The sequence below is a fragment of the Dendronephthya gigantea genome, unplaced genomic scaffold (genome assembly GCF_004324835.1).
Source record: "Dendronephthya gigantea isolate DGI-Jeju-01 unplaced genomic scaffold, DenGig_1.0 000015F, whole genome shotgun sequence".
NCBI lineage: Eukaryota > Metazoa > Cnidaria > Anthozoa > Malacalcyonacea > Nephtheidae > Dendronephthya > Dendronephthya gigantea.
Window position 1 is genome coordinate 1,432,062 of NW_021163025.1, and position 23,563 is coordinate 1,455,624.

The 23,563-nt window shown below is 37.8% G+C and overlaps 5 protein-coding genes and 1 long non-coding RNA gene across 8 annotated transcripts; 3 read left to right on the forward strand and 3 right to left on the reverse strand.

Annotated features, from left to right (window-relative positions):
• Positions 1-363: 363 nt before the first annotated feature.
• LOC114520283 lies at positions 364-1,061 on the reverse strand. Its single transcript, XR_003686679.1, has 3 exons — positions 924-1,061; positions 692-750; positions 364-451 (listed from the first exon to the last, which is right to left on the reverse strand). It is a non-coding gene; the product is annotated as an uncharacterized LOC114520283 (long non-coding RNA).
• Positions 1,062-3,675: 2,614 nt separating this feature from the next.
• Positions 3,676-6,895, forward strand: LOC114519948 (transcobalamin-2-like). Its single transcript, XM_028540135.1, has 5 exons — positions 3,676-3,744; positions 3,861-4,543; positions 5,094-5,271; positions 5,724-5,752; positions 6,480-6,895. Exons 2-5 carry the CDS (start codon positions 4,010-4,012, stop codon positions 6,801-6,803), a joined length of 1,065 nt encoding a protein of 354 aa, XP_028395936.1. The 5' UTR covers positions 3,676-3,744; positions 3,861-4,009; the 3' UTR covers positions 6,804-6,895.
• Positions 6,896-7,773: 878 nt separating this feature from the next.
• On the forward strand, positions 7,774-11,130 carry LOC114519949 (monoacylglycerol lipase ABHD12-like). Of its 2 annotated transcripts, XM_028540136.1 has the most exons (14): positions 7,774-8,048; positions 8,327-8,448; positions 8,567-8,669; positions 8,870-8,950; positions 9,059-9,089; positions 9,323-9,368; positions 9,593-9,628; positions 9,784-9,877; positions 9,969-10,006; positions 10,112-10,191; positions 10,297-10,367; positions 10,500-10,578; positions 10,760-10,875; positions 10,958-11,130. In XM_028540136.1, the coding sequence occupies exons 1-14, from the start codon at positions 7,960-7,962 to the stop codon at positions 11,016-11,018; spliced, it is 1,047 nt and encodes a 348-aa protein (XP_028395937.1). In that variant the 5' UTR covers positions 7,774-7,959; the 3' UTR covers positions 11,019-11,130. The 2 variants fall into 2 exon arrangements, with proteins under 2 accessions (XP_028395937.1, XP_028395938.1); XM_028540137.1 differs by lacking the exon at positions 7,774-8,048 and having other exon boundaries at positions 8,365-8,452.
• LOC114519950 (protein/nucleic acid deglycase DJ-1-like) lies at positions 10,932-12,897 on the reverse strand. The gene is made up of 6 exons (XM_028540138.1): positions 12,719-12,897; positions 12,424-12,525; positions 12,291-12,350; positions 12,049-12,118; positions 11,545-11,625; positions 10,932-11,463 (listed from the first exon to the last, which is right to left on the reverse strand). Exons 1-6 carry the CDS (start codon positions 12,812-12,814, stop codon positions 11,306-11,308), a joined length of 567 nt encoding a protein of 188 aa, XP_028395939.1. The 5' UTR covers positions 12,815-12,897; the 3' UTR covers positions 10,932-11,305.
• Positions 12,898-13,172: 275 nt separating this feature from the next.
• LOC114519947 (eukaryotic translation initiation factor 5-like) lies at positions 13,173-17,573 on the reverse strand. The gene is made up of 11 exons (XM_028540133.1): positions 17,523-17,573; positions 17,297-17,402; positions 15,941-16,202; positions 15,742-15,823; positions 15,407-15,579; positions 15,094-15,236; positions 14,825-14,957; positions 14,304-14,465; positions 14,022-14,177; positions 13,737-13,904; positions 13,173-13,630 (listed from the first exon to the last, which is right to left on the reverse strand). Exons 3-11 carry the CDS (start codon positions 16,013-16,015, stop codon positions 13,400-13,402), a joined length of 1,323 nt encoding a protein of 440 aa, XP_028395934.1. The 5' UTR covers positions 16,016-16,202; positions 17,297-17,402; positions 17,523-17,573; the 3' UTR covers positions 13,173-13,399.
• Positions 17,574-18,165: 592 nt separating this feature from the next.
• On the forward strand, positions 18,166-20,609 carry LOC114520029 (protein FAM177A1-like). Of its 2 annotated transcripts, none has more exons than XM_028540226.1 (4): positions 18,166-18,610; positions 19,446-19,512; positions 19,586-19,683; positions 20,060-20,609. In XM_028540226.1, exons 1-4 carry the CDS (start codon positions 18,242-18,244, stop codon positions 20,207-20,209), a joined length of 684 nt encoding a protein of 227 aa, XP_028396027.1. In that variant the 5' UTR covers positions 18,166-18,241; the 3' UTR covers positions 20,210-20,609. The 2 variants fall into 2 exon arrangements, with proteins under 2 accessions (XP_028396027.1, XP_028396028.1); XM_028540227.1 differs by having other exon boundaries at positions 18,166-18,601.
• Positions 20,610-23,563: the final 2,954 nt, after the last annotated feature.

The following is a 23,563-nucleotide window of genomic DNA, read 5'->3' on the forward strand; positions in this document are numbered from 1 at the left end:
ACATTAGGCGTAGAGTGCCGTCGAAGTTGCCTACATTAGGCGTAGAGTGCCGTCGAGGCTGCCTACATTAGGCGTAGAGTGCCGTCGAGTTGGCCTACATTAGGCGTAGATTTGCCGTCGAGATTGCCTACATAAGGCGTAGAGTGCCGTCGAGGTTGCCTACATTAGGCGTAGAGTGCCGTCGAGGTTGCCTACATTAGGCGTAGAGTGCCGTCGAGGTTGCCTACATTAGGCGTAGATTTGCCGTCGAGGTTGCCTACATTAGGCGTAGATGCCGTCGAGGTTGCCTACATTAGGCGTAGATTGCCGTCGAGGTTGCCTACATTAGGCGTAGATTTGCCGTCGAGGTTGCCTTACATTAGGCGTAGATTTGCCGTCGAGATTGCATACTTTAGAAGTAGATTTGCCGTCTATTTGGCTTGTCGGTAATAGCTCAACAAAGCCCATCAACCTGAAATAAGATTAAAGAAATAAGCAAACTACATTTTTTATTGAGAAGCCCAACACGCGTAAAATCGGGATTATAAACAGACCCAAAACAACATCTATAAAACCTCTCTGGGATTTCAAGTATTTCCTTGCCATTATTCATATTAAATTATCATGCGGCCGTTGTCGTTCTTGACCTGAATCATGCATAAACTCCCCATTGTTCGGTTTATCTAAAAATGTTTAATTGCTTAATACTCACGTTTTATTATGAACAGGTTTTGTCGTTGTTTCAAATAGCTTGACCCGCTAAATCGCTACCTGCAATAAAACCAAAAGAATGCTTGTTATAGACAGCGATTTCAAGGATTTACCTTAGATGAAGGGAGCTTATATCGGGAGGGTTTGATTATTCAGTTGAGAGAACGCATAATGCCTGGTCGAGCGTTTCAAGTTTTCCCATCCTATTTTGAATAAAATAGACCCAAAATTACCTGTTCATTTCAGCAACAAGTGTTGAAGAGCAGCTTTGGACTTGCCGTCTCTTTAAATGCGAGTCATCTCGGGGAATTTCAGCTATGGGTTTTCTTTCCCAGCTAATTTCTATATTCGGTTTGGTTTTAGCTTTTAAACTCCACCTGGAAGAACAAAAGGCAATGTTAGTTACTGGTTTGGTCTTTATAACTCAATTCAAAGGTAATTGCTTGCGATTGGAGCAAAGGTTAGGCATGCACCATTAGTTCACTGCTTAGGTCTTCAGAACTCAATTCAAACGTAATTTGCGTGTGGTTAGAGGGAAGGTTAGCGGCTCAACGGTATAAGATTTGACGTATATTACCTTTCTCATATCATCAATATTCCCCAGAAAAAGCCTAGACTTGCTTTCTCTTCAAAGGCGAGTTATCTTGAGCCAGTTCAGCCACAATTCATCGGTCGTCAATCTCTTGTTCACAAATTTCATCGTTTAACTTCGCTTTAATACGTCAAAATTCTGCATGAAAAGAATAAAAGCTGCGTTAGCGCTATACAAGTTTGTATTTGAAGCTGAACACAACACGAGAGAGGGATTACAAGACGTGAACTAAAGACACGTGGAACCTCAGCCCAAAAGCTCACGATGAAACAAGCAGATAAAACACGCAAAGGGAAAGGCATATTACCTGGTATTACACCAACGACAGTCTGTCAGAGATAGTAAACTTCTATTAAACTTCTCTTCTGCTGAAGACGATAGCAATCTGATAGCAATTTCTGTTGAAATTTTCTTGACATGGAGGAGACTCATTTTTATTCTTCGAAGACCAGCGTTGAAATGGTGTCTCTAACTGGAATCAAAAACACATATTCATTTCACCCGCTCCTCGTGTCTGCAAAATAAAGTCATCCTATTGGATGAACACTCCCGACCTGACAGCTCAACAACGCTTCTGATTGGACGTTCATAGTAATTTAAATAACATGATTAATTCTCTTCTCCTAAGCCTGAACATCAGAAATGAAAGGAAAGAATTAATCATATTATTCAAATTACTATGCTCGTCCAATCAGAAGCAATGTTGAGCTGTCAGGCCGGGTATGTTCAGCCAATAGGATGACTTTATTTTGCAACACGAGGAATGGGTGAAGTAAATATCTAGCTTTGATTCAACGTTGCCACATCACAACATGGGTAACACGGAGTCGGAGTTCCGGAGCCGGAGTTTCGGAGTCTGACGTAATAATATTGGAAAACACGGAGTCAAAAACTATGGAAAACACGGAGTCAACGTAAATTATACATATATTCATAAATGAAGGATAGTTTTTAAGTCTATACTAATCTTTTATACCACAGTAATAGTATACAAGAAAGAATACACAATAACAAAAGATTATAGCTATAATGCCTCTTGCTCAATGTCATAGAATTATTGTTGTAGTTAACTATATTACGTGTCCTTATATCACTTTAAATCACACCATAACTGCCACATCCAATTTCCTCTTTGTCTACAATATCCTCCCATTTAAATTGAGGAATATTATTTATGTTTAAGGATAAGTTTTTCGGTCGTTTATTTACCATTTGCGGAATAGCAAAAACGTTACGCGAATTTGACGCCATGTTGTTTAAAACACGCTATCAAATTTGCATAATTCACGTTGAGTCATTGACCACTGAGCTTGGCAGACTTCCAAACATTTATACTCCGTGTTTCCCATATTTTTAACAGACTCTGTGTTTTCCATAATTTGTGACTGTGTTTTCCATATTATTACGTCAGACTCCGTAATTTTGACTCCGGGACTCCAACTCCGAAACTCCGGCTCCGGAACTCCGACTCCGTGTTATCCATGTTACCGCATGAAATGCAGTTCAGTCATTCACAAGATCTATGAGCGTATTTTTAAACCTTAATTGGCTTAAGCTAAACGCCATTTAAGCTAAACGCCATTCGAACAACCGGCCCCACTGAACCATTAAAAGTCGTGGAAAGGGGCGACGAAAGTAAAAAAAAATATTCATGTCCAGACTTGAACTTAAAAAACCACCCAAATATACTAATAATTCAAGAGCAGATTGTTTCTTCAAGAGATCGTACTTGAAGCGATCATGTTTAGAGAAAGGAAAAACTGAAACCATTTGTATCCCCCTCAATCAAACAAAGGACTCTTTATTGAATGGCTATATTTAGGCGTGTTGCAAGGATATACAAAGTTCCAGCTCATCGCTCGAAAAAGAGTTGACCAAATACGGCCTCAATCTGAAATATTTACAAATACGACAGAGGCAATATTTGGACGAACTTTTACCATATTTGATAAGTAATTGTAGCCTTTGTAGGGTTAAAAAAAATCTGTTTGTTTATTGTTTAACGACTTTAACCAGGCACATGTGTCACTGACGCAGGACACCATCTTTCATCTGAGATTAGGTCGATGAACAACTCTCACATCCCAATGATCCTATATAGTATTTCGTTGCGCACTTTAGTGGCTTTTGAGAGCTTTTCTGCTCCTCTTAAAAGGGAAAGCCAATACCTGTACGAAATAATATTCACGCGAAGACTCCTCAAGCATCTTGACTGATTTCAAGGAAGTCAAAGCATTTTTCAAAAAGATAATTCTCTGTGTATTAAAGAACTGTGCTCAGTCGATTGCTACTGCCTTGGCAAGGACGGTTCAAATTACAAAATTACGTACACGCAGCCATCGAACAGAATCATCGAATTCGGTGATAAACAGCTGAGTTGTTTACAATGTATAAAAACCTACTTTTAAGCTTCTTTTTCGTCTTCTCGTTTGCATTATGTGGTCAGGTGAATTCGTTTTGTGGTAAGGGTTTTATTTACTTTAAACAATTATTGGTAGTATTTATAGACAGGGAGTTTGCAAGCCAGCTATACGACTGACTGAACACTCAGACCTCACGTGAATTTATCATTTTCAAGCCTTGTCAAGTGAAACATTGCACTCGGATCTAACTCAGGCAGCTGTGCGTTCCTCGGATTGGCTGAGACAAATCTACAAAAGCAACTACACTGATCTATTGGCATATCGAGCGGGCTCGCTGATCACCATCCTGCGACTGGCCGGTCATATGCCCAAAACCTTGCTGTCGGAATTCAAAGATAGACGCGGATTTACCATTGAGGAAACACTGAAGAATTTTCTAAATGAGAAGAATGGTGACCTGTCGAGCATAGCCAATCCCCATTTGGCCCGCGTTATCCATAGCGTGTTGGCACTTTGTCAGGATCCGAGAAATTTTCACGGACATGACCTGATAGCCGCCCTCAATTCTGGCTTCGGTCGCTTCAAAAAGCGTCGTGATTTCAGCAATTATTTTGGATACAGCTTGTCCGTGATTGCCCTGTGCAATGCTGGTCAACCGGTTCCGAATGAAGTTGTGCAAGAACTTTTAAAAGGAGCTTATAGGAAAGTCTCGTATCACTCCAGTGATATTGACTCGTTGATTTTGCAAGCTCTCTCTTGTGTCGCCTACAGTCCCTACGCAACAATGGAAAGTAAGGTGTACGAAGCCTCGGATATGATTGTTAGAAGGTTGATCTTGAAGCAGAACAGGACGTCAGGAGCATTTGGCAATCAGATCTCCACAGCGCTCGTTGTCATGGTAGGAAATGATGAAGTTATTCTGCGTTTAGAGCATGACGTGTCCGTTTTTAAATCACAGCAGTTTAGTTTGAAGGATATTCAATGATGTCCCGCGTCAATCTCAAATAATTAGTGGCTGTAACAAAGAAAGGACGGGGGGGAGAGTTTCGGTTGCATGTTAAAGAGTTAATTCAGAGAGAGAGAGAGAGAGAGAGGCGGGTGAGCGGTTTGTTAGAAACTTGAGGATTATTTACATTTTAGTACTGATATGATAGAAAGTATAAGGAAAGGCAGTCAGTTTAAAGGCGGTTTAGCATGGCCTTTTTAGGTGGCCTATTTGGATGTGGTTTTAATCAGATGGCTAATTAACAAAGGGGAAGGTCCTATAAGGAAGAGGGTGGTTTCAAATATGGGGGGGAAGGTTCACTTCACTATGAAGAGGGTGGGTGGTTACGGAGGGGGTGACTTATGGAGTAGTCTTTGTGGATTGTCATAAGGTAGGTAGATGATTGCGAAGAACAAATTTGGAGAAAATAAAAATGAACAACTATCCTACGTTGTCGTTCCAGGCCCTTCAAGCAGCCCGTGTCCACACGGACAGTTATTACTGCGACAAGGCGATGAGAAATATTCTGACTTATCAAAATGATGAAGGTTCATTTGGATCAATTCTGGCGAACATTCCCGTCATTCCTTCACTCTTAGGCCAATCGTTTATCAGTCTGAAATATCTTTCCTGTCCTGCAGGTAAGCAAAGGTCGCCATCGCTGACATTATTCAGGGAAGTCAGTTATTAAGTACCCTCGGTGTAAAGTAGATTCTCTCCTGTACTTGAGGGGTTTTCTCCTGGTCGTCATTGGTAACCACTTATCCTTTTTACGTGCGAATATTTTTTTCCTTATTAGAGCGAACTTTTGAGCATAGTTTCCAATTACGTTCACAGATTTTCATTATCTTTCTGTACGTTTTGAGATATTTCGGAACAAATATAGACACCGCCCTTAACCATGTTAGACCTTAGTCTGCTGACTCGAAAGAACATCACATATGAACACACTTACCTTTATAGAGAGACCTTAGGAAAAGAATTGCTTTACTATACATTGTTAATGTACTTTAAAGCACGCTTTTCTTTGGTCTATTTTTTGAAACTTACAGCGAAAACTCTTTAACAGTTTTTTCACAACATTCTTTTTCAGAGCAAACCTCGACCGTGGAACCGCCACCGGTAAGAACCAGAATGCCCCAAATGCATTAAAATAATGGATAATCGCGTATTATCCATTGTTTTAATGCAAATTCAAAGAGCTATGTTTACCATGGTCAATAACGTGCACACGACAAGAATTTTTGAAATTAATTTCTGTAATATTTGTCGAAGTTCCTGGGTATGCAAGTTATTATACTTTATATTAATCTACCCCTGGCTATATCCTCAATAAATAGCTCCTGAATTTCCTTGAGTACACAAAATATTACCTTGAAAGTAAAGCAGGCGATGTGAACTATTATAGTCTGGTATTCCTCATTGAATACACAACAATAGTAACTCCGAATAAAGTAAGCATTTTGATTCAACGTTTCGACTTTATTTAGTCAGTTGTTCAGCCACTTTATTTGAATCAAAATGCTTACTTTATTCGGAGTTACTATTGTTGTGTATTTTATGAAAATACTCAGAGGTTCCCGCAATTATTCCTCATTGCCAAAGAGAGAATTTGGAGTGTTTATTCCAACTGAATATACTCCACATATTTGGTTAGGAAATCATTGTTATTCATCAAAATTTTATGGTCTATTTTAGATTGTAATGATTCACATTCAATTGCCATTCAGCTACCTTTTTGTTTTACACTCAATTAATTTGTCAAGAGATATCAGTTTATTCATTCAATCATGTCAAAAAATGACCTAAGGGAAAATATCTTGTATGATTGATTCCCTTTCAATTTCAGATCATCAGAGTTCATGTACAAATTGTCTTCAACACAACCAATCTGAGAGTAGAGCCAATAGTACCTGTAGAAATGCCACTTGGCAAAACAGCGTATGATGCCTTAGAGCTGGCGAAGTTGCAAAATCCTTGCTACACTGCAACATTTGCGAAGCTATCTTGGGGGAGATCCATCACAAGTATATGTAGGGTTGCTAAGAATTGGAAGCTCGGCTACTATTGGTTAATATGGGTCAATGGCCGCAAAGCTCTTAGTGGGGTCGATGGTATCAAGCCGAGAGATGGTGATACTATTACTTTTAAATACGAAAAGATCACTCTTTAGCGATAGCAATGCCATTCAGAGCAATGAAATATTTGAACTGTATTATGCAATAAAATTAATTAACATGTAGTTCAGACAATTACATTGTAATGTTTTGTCCAATACAGAATTTTGATACAAACTAATGAGGTTTATTATTATTAATCATACCCTTTTCTAGACTACTTCATACAAAAGTCAAATACAACATTGTATCACTACCATTTTATCTCCTCCCAAGTTATCTGGCGGACAGATTTTCCTCACAGAAGATCTTTGATTTCTTGGGATTCTGCGGAATCTTTGTACGAGTCGCCACTGGGCGATTTTCCATCTTTACTGGCACCTTTTGCTAACAGTAATTTCACACATTCTGTATGTCCTTCGTATATAGCCGCTAGCAAAGGTGTTATCCCATGTTTATCGGGCAAATTCACATCGGCTCCCTTGTTAATAAGATAGTCAATCACCGCATGTTGACCATAATCTGCAGCAAAGTGAATTGGATTTCTACCGTTCATCAGCTCATCATTTACACCGCACCCCTTATTTTCCACAAGCTCCCGAACTTTATCCAAATCGCCGTTCTTCACACCCCAGAGAAACTCTTCTCCCATCGTTTGTTCGTATTGGCAAAGGCGAAGCGACCTGATACCGCGACTCAACAGAAAACTCAGTTCGAAATCTTTAGGAATGCCAGAATACACAAAGAATGTCTTTGCAAAACATTGGAACGACTTCCCGATCATGTTCCATATTGGGGATAACGATGGACATGTGTGGTGAACTATCCCACCTCTATCCCTCTTTCATATCTAATACTCACTAGGATCCATGATTACCTTGAGATACTCATCCAAGTTACTATTTGCCCCCCTCATTTTTCTCGGAAATTTTCAATTTTAGCGAATTTTTCTGTTGTCCCCACCCTCGTCCAAGTCCTCCAACTTTCTGAGAATGCTCAAATTTCCAAAAAAGTTTTCAATGAATGTTTAAGCCTAAAGAAGTAAAAGAACTTTCCTTCCAAAATTTCGAAACACCCACAGAATATTTAAACAAGTGACCTTTGTCCCTATAATTACTTAGATATTTAAAATTTAAAAAGTTTCATTTTCCGACTACTTGTGGGAAAAATTATTTATAAAGACACGTAGTTGTTTATATTCCAAAGTTTAAAATGTCTAGGCAACGAAGAAAGGGTGCTATTGAAGATTTACAATACAATTCGTTTCCTTCAACTAAACCCGCCCAATTAAACGAAACAAGGTATTGTAAAGTGTGGTATTATAAAATTCACGTGAATCATTTATTGTTAATATCAACATTGCTTTGTTTAAGAGAAACTTGAATTTGTTAACGAAAGCAATTTGCTGCATGCCTTGTACAAATTATGATCACGTTTTATTTGTTCAACATATTCAACCTGGCAGATGCTCAAATATTTACCTTTTAAAATGATCTTAATTAGCTGCTAACTGATCCTGATTAATTCAATATGACCCATGCCAGAGCAGACTGCAGATGTCTCCAACTTTTTATTTCAGGGGCATCTTTGGAAAAGTGGTAAAGACCCTGGTCTTGTCTTTGATCATTTTATATTGTTTGCCAGTATTGTTGACATATTTCAGTTCAACTGTTCGACATCAACTTGTCTTTTTAAATTATTGTAAGTAAGTAGTGAGTGTAGTTCAAACCAGTCTACATGCATTGCAAACAAATACACTCAATGCTGTACTGTAAGGCTTTGGCTTGGCCTTCAACTAATAGCCTTCATATTTCCTCAGTAACAAATCCATTTACAAATTATAATAACCTGGCTGAACATGGATTAAAGTCAAGGGCTACAAACTTATATATCACTGGCAATGCTGGGAAGCTAGGAATATGGTAGGTAGTTATGCTAACTATTGCTTCATATTTAAGCATTATGTACAAAGCAAACTTTTTGAAATATGACATGCCAAGGACTATTTATTCTGTTGTTTTTGATTACTTTGGTGAAATGAATGGTGGAAATCTAATTTATTATCAGATAAAGCCAATTTGTCACACAAATTAAACATATGCACCAAAATGTTATCATGCAGGCACATCCTGGCAGAAGGCTCAACAGCAATTAATGATGGTAAACCTGTGGTCTTATACATGCATGGAAATGCTTACTCCAGGTGAAGAAATTACAAGTGAATTATTTAGTGTTTGGGGGGGTTGAAGAAGTCACAAATACCTAAAATACTTTCCTAGAATCCAAGTTCACTATTTCCCCCTTTTTGTAGAGCTGCCAAGCACAGGGTTGCAACATACAAGGTAATCTATTCTTGTTCATTGTAAAGGAAAAACACTGTCATCATTTGTGTGACACAAATAGCAACAATAAAAAACTGGTTCATTGATATCGCTTTTCTTTGCACCTTTTTAACATGCAAAACGACTCATATTTATGGTTAAAATTGTCCCAATACAAACAATTTATACAGTATCTGAAATTTAAGAGCAATTGGTTTGCTTGACAAAAAAATGCTACATATTTCTCTCCCAAGGTTCTATCCGCGCTGGACTGTCACGTGGTTGCACACGATTACAGAGGTACATGATCAGTCTTGTTGGCAAAAAATTCACGTTTGTGATAACAGTCAATTTAGTTGCCTAATGCCTAGGTTTTCCCACGTCCTGAGTTCAAACCAAAAGTAGTAATCTACTTGTTTATAGAACTTAAGTTTTTCTTCAAAATCAATAAACTCAGAGAGTGAAGAGACTGATAATTCGTAAAGTCTATAAACACGTATTTAACACATATATAATTTTTTAAGGATTTGGTGATTCCGAAGGTATTCCTTCCGAGCAGGGTAAGAACTTCAAGTGCAGCGCAAATCAGCTGATTAAGGCTTTGCTCAAATTTTACGTCAAATTATTCAACCTAAAAAACTCGTCGAGGCCTTGTGGGGTAGTTCGATATGAAGTATTTCACGGAACTAAAAGGTCACAAAATTCACTTTTCCAGGAATAATTCAGGACAGTTTAACAGTTTTTCAATGGATCTTGGCAAATACTGACAACGGTCCAGTTTATCTTTGGGGTCATTCATTGGGATCCGGGTACGTGTTGTTGCGTCTAGGAATTCGCACATTAAATTCCACCTTTTTTCAACCTAAAACATGTTTGACGTGAAATGATCTATTTTTGTAGTGTCGCTGTAGCTCTCTCTAAAATACTGACAGAAAAAAGTGAGAAGATTTGTATACATTTGTTAGGTCTTGTAACACAGCGTATGTCATCTCAAACAGACGGATGATTATTTAATTCTTATACAAATCGATATGTTTTTTAAGATATCCCAGTGATGGGGATTATATTGGAGGCACCATTCAATAACATGAGGGAAGGCGCTTTATATCATCCGTTATCCGCAGTGAGTGCTACCAATTTAAAATAAACAATAAACCTATTTTAATTTAAAATAAGTAACTTAGTGCGTAATGTGAATAAAGGCTTCCCCCCTGAAATTCTTTTTCAGCCATATAAGTTTTTGCCGTTTTTCCAAGACGCGTTGCAAGAGATCAATGGCTTGTTCAAAAACGATGAAATGTGAGTTGACAAATAACTACCATTGCTCGACCTAGTGAAAACTAAAGTTTTCAACTACCAGTGATATTATATCTCACGCCAGTCGCCAAAGGACAATTTTCCTTAGTTTCCTATTTAAACTTTTCTTTTCAGAATTACCAGCATAAAGTATGATATATTAATGCTTCACGACCATGGTGACGAAATTGTTAAAATGGATTTAGGGAAAAAGGTGATCTCTTTGTGATATATAACGGTTGATAATATACATCATCTATTATTATCAAGTCGTGGACAGCAATGCCAATGAAGTATTTATTGGGGCCGCCCGCCAAGTCAAAAAAAGAGAAATCTTTTAAAATGTTTTTAAATATGCAAGGGATCCAATGAAGTTGTTTTTCTATTTTGTGTAGTTATATGAAGCAGCTGTAAAGCACAAAAGGGAATACCAAACGATAATATTCAAAGAGTTGCGTGGATACAGTCATACGACGATTTATTCAGCGCCAAATCTGCCGGAAATACTAAGGTAAAAAAAGTCGAACGCAAAAAAAATCATTTGTACAAATACGGACTTTTAAGCGTGTTTCTTTTATTGTAACTACCGCTAGGAACTTTATGAAGCTGGAACAAATTGGAAAGACTAACGCTGATGATTCAGAACAGAGTTAGCTTCTTGCTTAGCATATTATCATGGCTTAATTTATCATTTTAGCAGAGATATTGAATATAGGTTTAAAAGTATGTAGTATATCAACCAATAAATGCTTTGAAGAAAATTTCACTTTTTTGTACAGTCTCGTCTCACGAGCCAGCAATCTTTCTAATCATACTTATTCATACTTCATATTACACATACATTTCTCATCTACTTGTGATATCAACACCAGTTCTCAAAATTCTACATGTTCTCACACAAATTAATACCAGGTGGTAAAAGCCACAGGATTTACTTAACTTCACTCCAGTAACATTGGGCCAGCCAGTCCATCAGCCACGCCGTCATTGCCTCTCACAGCACGTACGATCTCTATACCAAACTGGAACGCCGTACCAGGCCCACGGCTTGTGATCAACTTGCCATCTTTCACCACCCTCTCTTCTGAGTATTTGTAGTCTGGGTGGAAAAATATATGTAAGAAAATACTTGATGCTTGAAAGCATGCTTTGAAGAAAAAAATCATCACCCATGGAATACCTTTGAATTTTTCTTTCACAGAGGGGTACGACGTCACAGTCTTGCCCACGCCTATGCCATGGGCAACGAGTGCTGTAGGACCTAGAAAGACACAATGTGGTTTTCAGAGCCAGACAGATTAAGGCTTTCCAATTTAGGGGGTGGTCGAGATTATATCCTTAGTCTTACGTCAGATCTCATTAAAAGGTCATTGCCAGCCTTGATTTGAAAACCTAAAGTATTAATTCTAGCTGCATCCCATATTTACCAACAATTTGGAAAAATAGTGAGGGGTGTCACCTACCCACTACTTGATATGCCCCTTACTTGCATGCTCTCGTAATTTGCCTTGACACTTGCAATAACTGAATCAAATGCCAAGGCAAATTCACAATGTTCTTACCTTCCTTTAAAAGTCCCCAGGGCAAAAAGCACCAATTCTAAGAGTTGGGTTATCATGTTTCATACATGCTCATGGTAATGGGGGTCAATTAAAGTGATGATCAATCATGATAAACAAATTACCTGCACAAATAGCAGCAATTATACCATCTCTTTGTTCCTGTTCTTTTAACACCTTTTTCACTTCTGCAGACTGTAAATAGTATAATCAATTTATAATATAAGAAATGTGTGTGAAATAGGTGATAGAATGAGTCGAAACTAAAAACATATGTGGAAATAAGTTGTAAATTTCACCAAAGTAAATAAGCTGTAAATTTCATTTCATGTGAATATCTTTCTGGTGATAAACTTTGGTAGAGTACCTGAGATAATTTCTTTGAGCCACCTCCCCCTCCTGGCAAGATCACTGCATCAAATGGTTCCTGGAGAACAAGAGAAATTCTTGAACATACCAAGTTGTGAGCAGCAATACATGCATGATCTTCACAGATGTACCTTCTTACAAGCCTCCTCCAAGCTCATGTCTGGTTTAACAACCACTTGTCTACTACACTGCACAGGGTCGGCACCAGAAAGTCCAGCAATCACTGTTTCAACCTGACAAGCAAAACAGATGGAGGCTCACCTCTGACTTTACTCCTAGACTGAATATAAAACTTGAAATAAAACTACAGGGGGAATATCTTCTAAATAACAACCATTTCTCTACCCTTTTAAATTTAAAAATTATGGTAGACAAGGCATAATTTTAATATATGCAAGGTAAAGTTGAGAACTTGAGACTACCCACCTTACCCCGACGTAAGACGTCTGCAGTTATCACTGCCTCCATTTCTTCCGCACCTTCGGCTAAAATAATCAATGCTCTACCTTTAGTGGTGGCCATATTTGTACAGTACAATTTGTAAACCAGCTTTTAAAGTGAGCAAACGTCGTTAATATGAAAATTGAAAACTGATCAGCATCATACTAAACTACATGAAGTACTTCCAAGGACCTTCACTTCACTGCCCCCCGCAACCACAAAATATCCCTCCGTGTATCCCCCCCTGTTTAGTCAGCTTTCCACCGCAAGACGGGGACGTTTCTGGTTAGAAATGAATACAAAAGACGCGAATTCATAACACGCAGTTTTAATCTGCAGTCTTTTAACTGTGACACAAGGTCAAACTGTGACAAAGTTGAAGGAAAACCCCAACCCCCATCTTTTCTACCCCAACACCCTCATAACACACTCGCACATGTAAAAGTGTAATACTAATTTATATTTTAAAGGAACAAAGTACAACGCGTTTTATTCTAAATCAGACGCAAATATAAAGTATATCTTTACGATACAACCGTGTGAATAACGACAATGAAATATTAAGATGACCTAAACAAAATTTAATGTAGGCTTAGGGCTATATTTATAATGCTGTTGTTCTGTGCACGTAATGTTTAATTCTACGTAGAATATCTACCAATATTCCTATATTTCATCGATATCCAAATCATCCTCGTCATCTTCTGCTTTCTTTTTCTCTTCAGCTAGAATCTTCTTTTTACCTGCGTCCGTAGCGTAAACCACTTCAAGGTCTTCTCCATTTTCCTCCTCTTCCTCGCTCGACTCCTCTTCAGCCTCTTGCAACCACTTGATGAAAGGCGCCGCCTTTTCGTGAATCTGAGAACTCGTCTCCTTGCTTACATATTTCTTGGAAACCTGCAAAAACGATGGCGGGGGTTTAACAAACGGTCGAAGCAAAGCCAGGCAAAAGTTTTATTTCATATTACCTAAGAATGTGGTTGAAATGTTCATGAAAGCTCACCTTTGCAGCCCACTCTAGCAAAACCTCTTCTTCAAGGAAATCTTTATTATAAAGCAGTTGAAGAAGTCTCGGAATTTTAGGCATCAGCTTTTCTGGAAATGACTTGCCGACAAGCATCTCAAATGCTCCAAGCAAATGTTTCTGTGCCTTCTGGTTGCTGGTCAAGAACTAACATGAAAAAAAGCAAAAAAAATTAATGCATGTGATGGAAAAAAGGGTATTAAATTCAATCTAATTTGCAAGTAAAAGCAGTTGTCTTTATCCTGGAAAAACTTTTATTTTTACCTTCTTAAAAAGGACGGAATGTTGTGAGATTTGGTTAGCCATGTCCTCTGTAAACAGCAATTCAGCAAGAACCAGAACAGCTTTGTCCATCACTTCAAGGCGTTCTGCCTCGGCTACGATAGCTTTAGCAGCAAAATCATTCAATTTCTTTTTATTCTATACGCAAAATAAAGCAAACGAGTTCAGCCCAAACACAAGACTTTTGCATATCAAAATATCAGGGTGACTTGTTTATTGTAGAATATTTTCCTTTCGAAATTAACAACTCCATAAATTCCACACCTCAACAAAACTGTAAAATATTTGAAGTCGCTGTTGTTCGGTGAGTTCTAGATCTTCATTCATGGTCAGGCCTTTAGTTCTCATTGATAAACCTTCCAATTCTCGTTTCTTGACAGCAGCCTCGCTGGTATCTTCACTCCAGTCATCATCTCCAAAACCATCCTACACAATATGAAAACCGACATTCTTGGAAAATTACCTTCGATATGATGAGTTACAAAGGGAAATCCATTTTTGGGATTATCTTTATAGTTTTAACAGTTGAAGGGCAGAACATACAGATAATAAATTCATGCATGTCTTCTTTGATTTTTTTAAGACTGAGAAATTTCTCTAAATCTAGATTCACAAAATCTTATCAGACCAACAAAGAGTAGAAAATAAGGCTAACAAAACTCAATCTATACTCTAGATAGATTTGCCTCAGAGGTTTCTATTCCATATCCCTCATTTTTTGCACAGGACAATTTTGATATTAGCAAAAGTACAGTACCATTATGCAATGAAAATAAATATCTTACCGAATGGGCAGTTGGTGTGTCAACAACAGGCAACACATCAGCTTCATTCGAATCATGACTGGGACTTGTGCAGCCATTCTGTGTTGACTGTGCATTACTTTGTCCCTTTTTATCACGTCGATTCTTCTTGTCTCTAGACATGAGAATGTAAGACTCCAGTCATTGGTGCTAAACTTTAATCAACCTTAACTATATTCTTGCTGAATTCCAACTAAAACACAGCAATGACTACCAATACACAGCAATTGTTTCCTACGTAGCACACTTACTTCTTTGATGGTGTCACCGTATCCTCTTGTCCCGGGGGATTCTTGAGGATAAACGTGATGAGACGATGGGCAAGGCTTATTACCCCTGAATATCCACAGGCAATGCATGTTTGACCAATTCTTTCTTTCTTTATTTCAACATGCTTTAAAATTATAGCAGAAAAATATATGAACCACAACATAAACTTGTAAACTTAAATGTATGTTTTGAGTATAGCACTTCTATCTATGCATACACAATCATGGCCATATGATGCAACAGTTCAATGTTTTGCTATGTGATGTTTGAGTGTAGAGTATGAGAGAAGCTTACCAGCAAAGTCTCTGGATTTTCACACTCTGGGCACAGTACAAACTTCTGAATAAAATCATCCAAAATATCTTGCAATTTATCGCCATCGTGAGCACCATTCACAATGTAACGTTCGTTCTTGAGGTCAATTTGGGTCTGAGCACCCAACTCACAGCCGAAAAACTTTGTGGGATCTGCATAAGTATGTGAACAAACCTTCAAAATGCTGCCTACTTTTTCTCTATGTTCATGGCTTTAAAGCAAGCATCTCTAACTGGAGGGTACTTATGGAACATTGTCATAATGCTAAGATAGAGGTTCAACTTTGACTATCTTAGATTATTTTCTGAACTTACAAGCAGGAGGTCTTTTCAAAGACTTTCCAATATCCACCATGTTCACAATCACAGTCTTGATACCATTTCCCTTACCTTCAACCTAAAGATATTTGAATTCTTCAATGGAATGTTGTGGCAAAAGGCAACAGCATGTGAACTCTCGTTGGTCTTAAATAAACTCAAGCAAATATACTTGCATATGACATGTGCAACACACCTTAGCTAGGAGTTTGGGCATTTTGTATCTGTAAAATTGATCCGTGTTCTTGCGATTAACATTGACCATTGCCATGATGAGTCAGGTTTTGAATACGAACGACTAGTAGACAAACACAGTTTGTGATCGAAAGTTTGAAAACCACACTTTTTCTTGAACTTTTTCATACAACTTCTGTTCGCAAGCCTCTGTAATTTACAGTTCGCCTGTTGGACGCCTTGTAAGTATATCTTCCTTCTTCGTGGAATGACGATCCCTTTACCTTGATACAAGAATAATTGAAAATATGGCCCCCTTAATACTCCTATATAAGATTGCTGGATAATATAGAACAGTAAAGATTGCTGGATAATATAGAATAGTAAAGATTGCTGGATAATGTAGAATAGTAAAGATTGCTGGATAATAAAGATTACTAAAGATTGCTGGATTGGACAAAGCCTTAAATGTGTCCCTGGTTGTATGTACACATGCCAAGATTGTGTTTTGGCTTGGGCATGGTTTAAGATGTTTTTTGCCACTTTTAGAAACAAAAAATAACAGGAAACCTATTACAATTTAATACATTTCCAAATACATCCTCTTTGCAGACAAAATAACTTGTGTTTTTAACATGCCCAAAAGCAATGTATTCTGGAAATTTTAGGAATTTAGTACAGTTCACAAACTAGCTGAATGTTAAGGGGAAAGATTCTCTGAGTTTTTCAGAAATGTTTTGTGCAGAAAGTAGGCTGCATAATCTTGTCCAACTAGAACTCATATCAATCTGACATGATGTCATTGTAAGCTATCAGAAGAATTTTGAAGGCTGTCATCATTTTGCATGATGCAAGAGAGAATTTACCTACGAAAAACCTACATGAAAAACCTACTGGTATCAATAATTGGTCAAAGCATATTAAGTTATCACTGGAAAAGATAGAAGGTTGTTTAGAAATTCTTCAATGTTCAGCAAAATACTTTAGCCTAGGTTAAAAAACATATTCAGCCATAACTTTTTTCCATATTGACATTGTGAATACCTAATTTTTCCCCGTTCTATATATTGCGCTATGAATTTTCCAATGAAGGCAAAAAAAGAAATCTAAATGTGAGGTCAAAATGCTTTTAAGAAAAGACCTTGGGTGTCAGCAATTTCATATTTGGATATCAATCAACTTGTCCGACATATTAACCTTTAAATCCTATCAATATAGTAAATCTCTTTGTTGTAATTTTGTATAATTAACAAGATGGCGCAATAAACCAAATATTTTTGCCTAATTTTCCGCTTCAAAAAGCCAAAATACTGTTGAAATTTAACAATCAAATGAGACAAACACTTTATATTTCCTCAAAACCTGAAACTTGACTCACCTTTAGTGCACAACAACGTCATAAAAAACTTCTGAAGTGGTCGAAATTTCTGATGTAATAAACGCTTGTGTCCCACGCTTGTATCCCTCGCGAAATATCGCTAAAACTAAAGAAAAATAGAAACAAGTTTACGTCAAGTATATATCTGAAACTACCTTGAAAACTTGCTGCACAATTTGAATGAATAAAAGTAAAAAAAAGTCTTTAAAATGTGTATTAAGTTTACCTTTCTTTGCCGAGCAAAGACAAATATGGTAACAATGGCGAATTTATTTTGTCATGCCTTAAAATCGGGTTCGTTCGCACGGGCGTGTGCAGGTCGAGTTTGTGGACATTGTGGAAGTATGTGGATATTGTGGGAGTATGGGAGCAAATGTTGACAAATTCTCCGAAATTACCTTTCCTTTCCCTTAATATCCTTAGTATCATCGACGAAATTGGCGATGGGCTATAAGTACAAAACTGGACTAGTAAAAACCATATTCCGGTATCATACTCCTGTATATCCGACCATCGTCGAGCATACCATATTCCGGCATATTGGATCATAGTCAAGTATACCATATTCCGGTATATTCGACCATGGTCAAGTATATCATATTCCGGTTTATCCGACCATGGTCAAGTATACCATATTCCGAAATATAGACCCCATAGAGGTGTTGACGTATGGTTCAAAATCTTGCACCACTCCCAAAATACCAAAATGCTGGATCCGTCCCTGGTTAGGGACTGGGTTTAAGAAGAAATCTTTCGTGCGCCTATAAACACGATGAGAATCATAGATATCTTAGACTATAGATATCTATGATGACAGCATAAAGATTATTGTATGGATGACAGTCCCAACAGTCCCTATAATGGTAGTCATGTAAGTTAGGGAAATTGGCCATGTAAAGTGGAAGTTTGTAGCAGGTAAAAATAAAATATTGCTTGTCAACAGTCATGGCGGAGCCTGAAGATGACAAACTTCAAAGCATAGCTGTTGTTTCAGATGGTAAGCCTCCTAGTGTAGCTACGGTCAGGTCAGACGGAGAGCTTGATGATCGGGAAAACAAGCAAGCCGTCAATCCCGAAGGTTTTGTACAAGAAAACGAAAAAAGAGTAAAATTTGACTCGGTGGATTTGGACGATTTTAGTGCGAGTGAATATACAGACGATGATGGTGACGACGAAGGTGACGATGATAGCATTTTTAAGGACAGTAAACAGAGAAGAAAAAGATTAAAAAAGAAGAAACCAAAGCATGTTGTGATCGAGGACGATAGCAGCTCCGATGATGATAAACAGGCTGTTAATACGAATGTAAATCCGGTAGAGTTTGATAATTTCTCTGGAATGTTCGTTCCTTCCCCCTGAGTTAGCATGGAAGATTCTAAGTCCAAAAATGATCAATTTAAATTTGTCGCATTAGTCTGCTACCCGGTTATTCTCCAAATAGCAATGGCAGATTTAGGGGTACACTTCCAGTAACAATGACAGAATTAGGGGGGTTACAACTCCCAGTAACAATGACAAAATTAGGGGGGTACAACTCCCAGTAACGATGACAGAATTAGGGGGGGTACAACTCCCAGTAACGATGACAGAATTAGGGGGGTTACAACTCCCAGTAACGATGACAGAATTAGGGGGGTACAACTCCCAGTAACGATGACAGAATTAGGGGGGTACAACTCCCAGTAACGATGACAGAATTAGGGGGGTTACAACTCCCAGTAACAATGACAGAATTAGGGGGGTACAACTCCCAGTAACAATGACAGAATTAGGGGGGGTACAACTCCCAGTAACAATGACAGAATTAGGGGGGCTCAGCTCCCAGCAACAATGACAGAATTAGGGGGGTACAACTCCCAGTAACAATGACAGAATTAGGGGGGTACAACTCCCAGTAACAATGACAGAATTAGGGGGGTACAACTCCCAGTAACAATGACAGAATTAGGGGGGTACAACTCCCAGTAACAATGACAGAATTAGGGGGGCTCAACTCCCAGCAACAATGACAGAATTAGGGGGGTTACAACTCCCAGAATTAGGGGGGTACAACTCCCAGTAACAGTGACAGAATTAGGGGGGTACAACTCGCAATAACAATGACAGAATTAGGGTACACCTTGCAGTGAATTAAATATTTCTATTTCAGTCTGATTTGACATGGCTGTTGTGGATGTGGTATTATGTTAGAGCTGTCTCAAGTGGAGCACTGAAAGGTATCATTGACTTCAATGACTTGTATTACATATTATTTGTCACTAACACAAGCAACAATTTTTCAATCTTCAGCTGCAGAATTTCTTGGTGAAAAGTTAGCATCATTCTTCGGCATTACAACACCAAAATATCAGTATGTTATTGATGAATACTACAGGCTGAAAGAACTTGTAAGTTTTAAAACTGAAACTTGGTACTTACTTTCAACATTACAGAGCAAAATTTAATGAAACCACACTAATTTTCGTTTATTGATTAATTAGTCATATTTTCCAAGCAATGTTTGCCTATAATACTTTAATATCTTCAAGTGTTTTCCAAATTGTCACACATTGAACTGTCTTGACCTAGTAGCTCAGTTGGAAGAGAATTCGACTAACATGTTGTAATACATGCTAATACATGTTCAAGCTAATTTTTCAGCTTGCCCAGTTGGTAACTCAAAATAGCAGTAGCACAATCATAATATTAGTTCACTTGAATCATATTCTACAATTATGCACTATCAAAGTCAGTTCTATTTGTGAAACTCAATATCTCCTTCAGGAACGAGAAGAAGAAGAGAAGGAATTGAAAGAACAGGAATTTGTTACCCAAAGAAAAATGGAAGAACTTTCCAAAATGGAGGGAGGGGATCCAGAACTTGTTTACGATGAAGTATCCTCCGCAACAGCTCCCCATGCTGCTGTTTCATAATAATTCTCAATCATACACATTTGTAAATACAGTTTTGATGACATATGATGCAGTAGAATGCTAGCTGTCAGGGTATATTCAAAGATATGTTCGCACTGCATTTTGTACGGCAGGTCCATCGCAGATCAGTGACAGTGTTCGTATGTCAGACAAGATTATTTTAAAACGTTTTCTTGAAGAAAAATGTGTCTAGGAAAGTTTTTGAAGAGATACAGGGATTAATCATGCGAAAGACTTTGAAGAAACAGTTGATGTGGTTGACTTGTTGGAGAATAAGAGTTTATATTAGTCTGAACTATTAGACAAGGACCGTTCAGCGCAAAATAGCGAATGATATCACACAATTATAAATTCATTCAAATGTCAACGAATATATTTTTAATTATATGTCAAGCTAAATTCTCACAAAAACACCCTGATTATTGAAGCAGGTGGCCAACTAAAAAAAGTTTTAAAATGTTTTAAAAAGTTTTTGTTAATAATAGCTTAACTGCTTAATAATTAAGGGCTGTTTTCGACTGTCTCGTTTTTTGCACGTACGTACACGCTACACGCACGTAAAAGTTCAAAACCTTCCTAGTTATTATATAATTTATTCTATTGCGGAAAAAAACAACAACCAAATCCTCAACAGGATCCAACCCTATGCGTCTATTCAAATGTAGATTTTATAAGCATGATTTAAATTATTTCAAACTTTACGTGCGTGTACGTACTTATGACCATATTTTGACTTCAGCTGCTATATGGAGATCAGTGGCTGAGCCGCGCGGTGATGCTGGGGGAGGGAGAGTGGCAATTTCGTTGTTTCGGAGTGCGCCGGTAGCGAGCATGCGCGTGTATGTTGTCTCAGAAATACGTGCCAAAGTTGAGTTTAATAAATTTAATAGGATTATACTGGATGTGGTTAAGACTGGGATAAGATACGGGATTAGAATTAGATTCGCACCAGCCTGTTGGTTGGGGTTTCCAGATTTGTATATAAATGAACTCCACCGTCGGTTTGAACATTTTTCGAAGTTTCCCGTTCATTCCAATTGTGAACGAAATAAATTCAGAAAACTTTCATCGCCAACACAATCCGGCTGTACGTAATATTCAATAAATTTTTCAAAAAAGATCTTTAAATGTCTGGAATGTTTCGCTTATGTGATCCTTTTGTGATTCAAATTATATTCAAACAGTTGGGAGGCAATGACGCAAACTCGATCCGTAAATAGTACGGAACGTTTCAAACTATTTTTGCACCTCGTTGAAAAATCTGTCGTTTCAGGAATGTCGGAGTTGAATTCATTACGCCCCCGTGGGCCGGAAACCGCCTGACCGAAATATACTTAATATAGCACCTGGATAAATTCTTGAATAAAAAATGTCAAAAATTTTTGGCCCTCGATTTGGTTCGGGGAAGTAGCAACGTACAGCGCGGAACTTCAGGAAATCAGAAAGTCAGCACATTTTTTATATGATTTTGCCAAGTTGGATTTAAGCTGTGATGTGTGAAGTTTGGATCAACCCCGTAACCCCATGTTGATCCTGTTAAAAGTTCCTCAAGCTAAGAAGTTTTTGTGTATAGTAGGTGTTAGTCGCGTGTCACGTATCGTGTGGTGGTGATCTCTGGTATCGTGTGTCGTGGAAATATATCATCTCAACTGTTCAATATTTACCAATATAACCAGGTAACGTTTTCGTGTTGAGGTTTCATTTATTACAACAGGAAATTTCGAGGGTTTGGGGTAACCCGTGAGCTACCTTGGCTTGGGGATTTTAATTAAAACTGCTAATTTCATTTAACACGTCTCGTGTCTCTCGTCGTCATGAGACTGACGACGTAAAAATTTAACTTAATCAACGAAGCTTTTGTACAATTACTAAACAATTGTTTTAGAAGACAAAATCACATGAATGAATTAATCGCTGATAAACTTTCTAATAACTAAATGCTAGCATTGCTATGCTCTGGTCGATCTAAGAATTTAGCGAATTTACAAATTTCTAGTAATTTAACAATCAGCTTCTGATCGCGGATATCGGCTTATCGTGTGACAATGCTTATCAGATTATCGATTAGATTTCTCCAATCCAAGGACACAGTAACAGAAAGCACAGAAACTGTGCTTCATGTCTAAACGTGGAAATATTGAACCGATATTATTACCGCTTCGGTTTGCCTTTTTTTTTCACGAGATTTCTTATTCGCCAATGTCAAGACATTCGCTATCGCACGACCCTCGACATTTACACCCACGGCACACGAGAGACATGAGTTTCAGTACTGACAGTGTGTGATTGATATAATCTCAGGTATAATCCTTCATTCTAGGACATTTATTTCCTTTTCGTATCAATGACCAGTCTAAATTTAACCGCATTTGTTTGCTGAAGAACTTGCACAATTCAAGCTTTGAAACTGGGAATAACCTTGGAGATACTTTAATAATAATCGTCCCCCAAACTGCTTATTGATTCGGTCAATATTTCCTCAGATCAGGCAATGCATGGAATTTATATATGACATATGCTCGTCAATGACCTTAGACCTTTTTGAAACGGAAAGCTGAGCAGATCGGGTTGATCGAGTTTTCGCATTTCAACTACACGTGGTTGCATTTCCAAGTACACTTCAGTGTTTTCGCTGAGAAGTTTCGATTTTCTTTTGAGGGTCCTCCGGCGGGCGATAAGAAGAGTTGTTTTCACAAAGAATTCCGAATTCGAGGTAAAGTGAGTTCTTCTACTTCAGTCACTTATAGCTGCATGTAAATTGTTTTAGCAAGTTTATGGGAATATATGAATCGCCGGTGTAAGCATGTTGGCAATTATTTGCGCCCTGAGGTATAAATAATATTGATGGATAAGTTCTGCTTCAGTATATTTGATTTCCAATAATTCTGGGGATAGAGTATAGCGACATTAGCGATTGTTTTATCATAATATTTATATTAAATAGTTATATACGGTCGAGAAGAAGTGAAATTGCTCTCTTGCCAAAAATCTTTCATCATCTTACGTTTACAATAATAATCAATTACACCATTTAACTCCAGAGGAATCAATGCTTACATCAGCACATGCTAAATATGTGTCTATACTTTAATATCAGTGAATGCTATGATTTATACTACAATGGCATTAGTTTGTTGCTAACTAGCCCTACTGAGTTCACCGAATCACCACTGGAATTTGTCTCAAAATCGTCTTCAAAAATCTGTAGACCTAATGGTGTATATGTCACGGTATATCCGGCATTGACTGACATAAAAGTCGCGGTAGGTTTTAGCTAATTATGAATGCCAAGGCTACTACAGTTTATATTGCATTGGTTGCTCTTGAGGTTTTAAATATTGTTCCTGTAAGAGG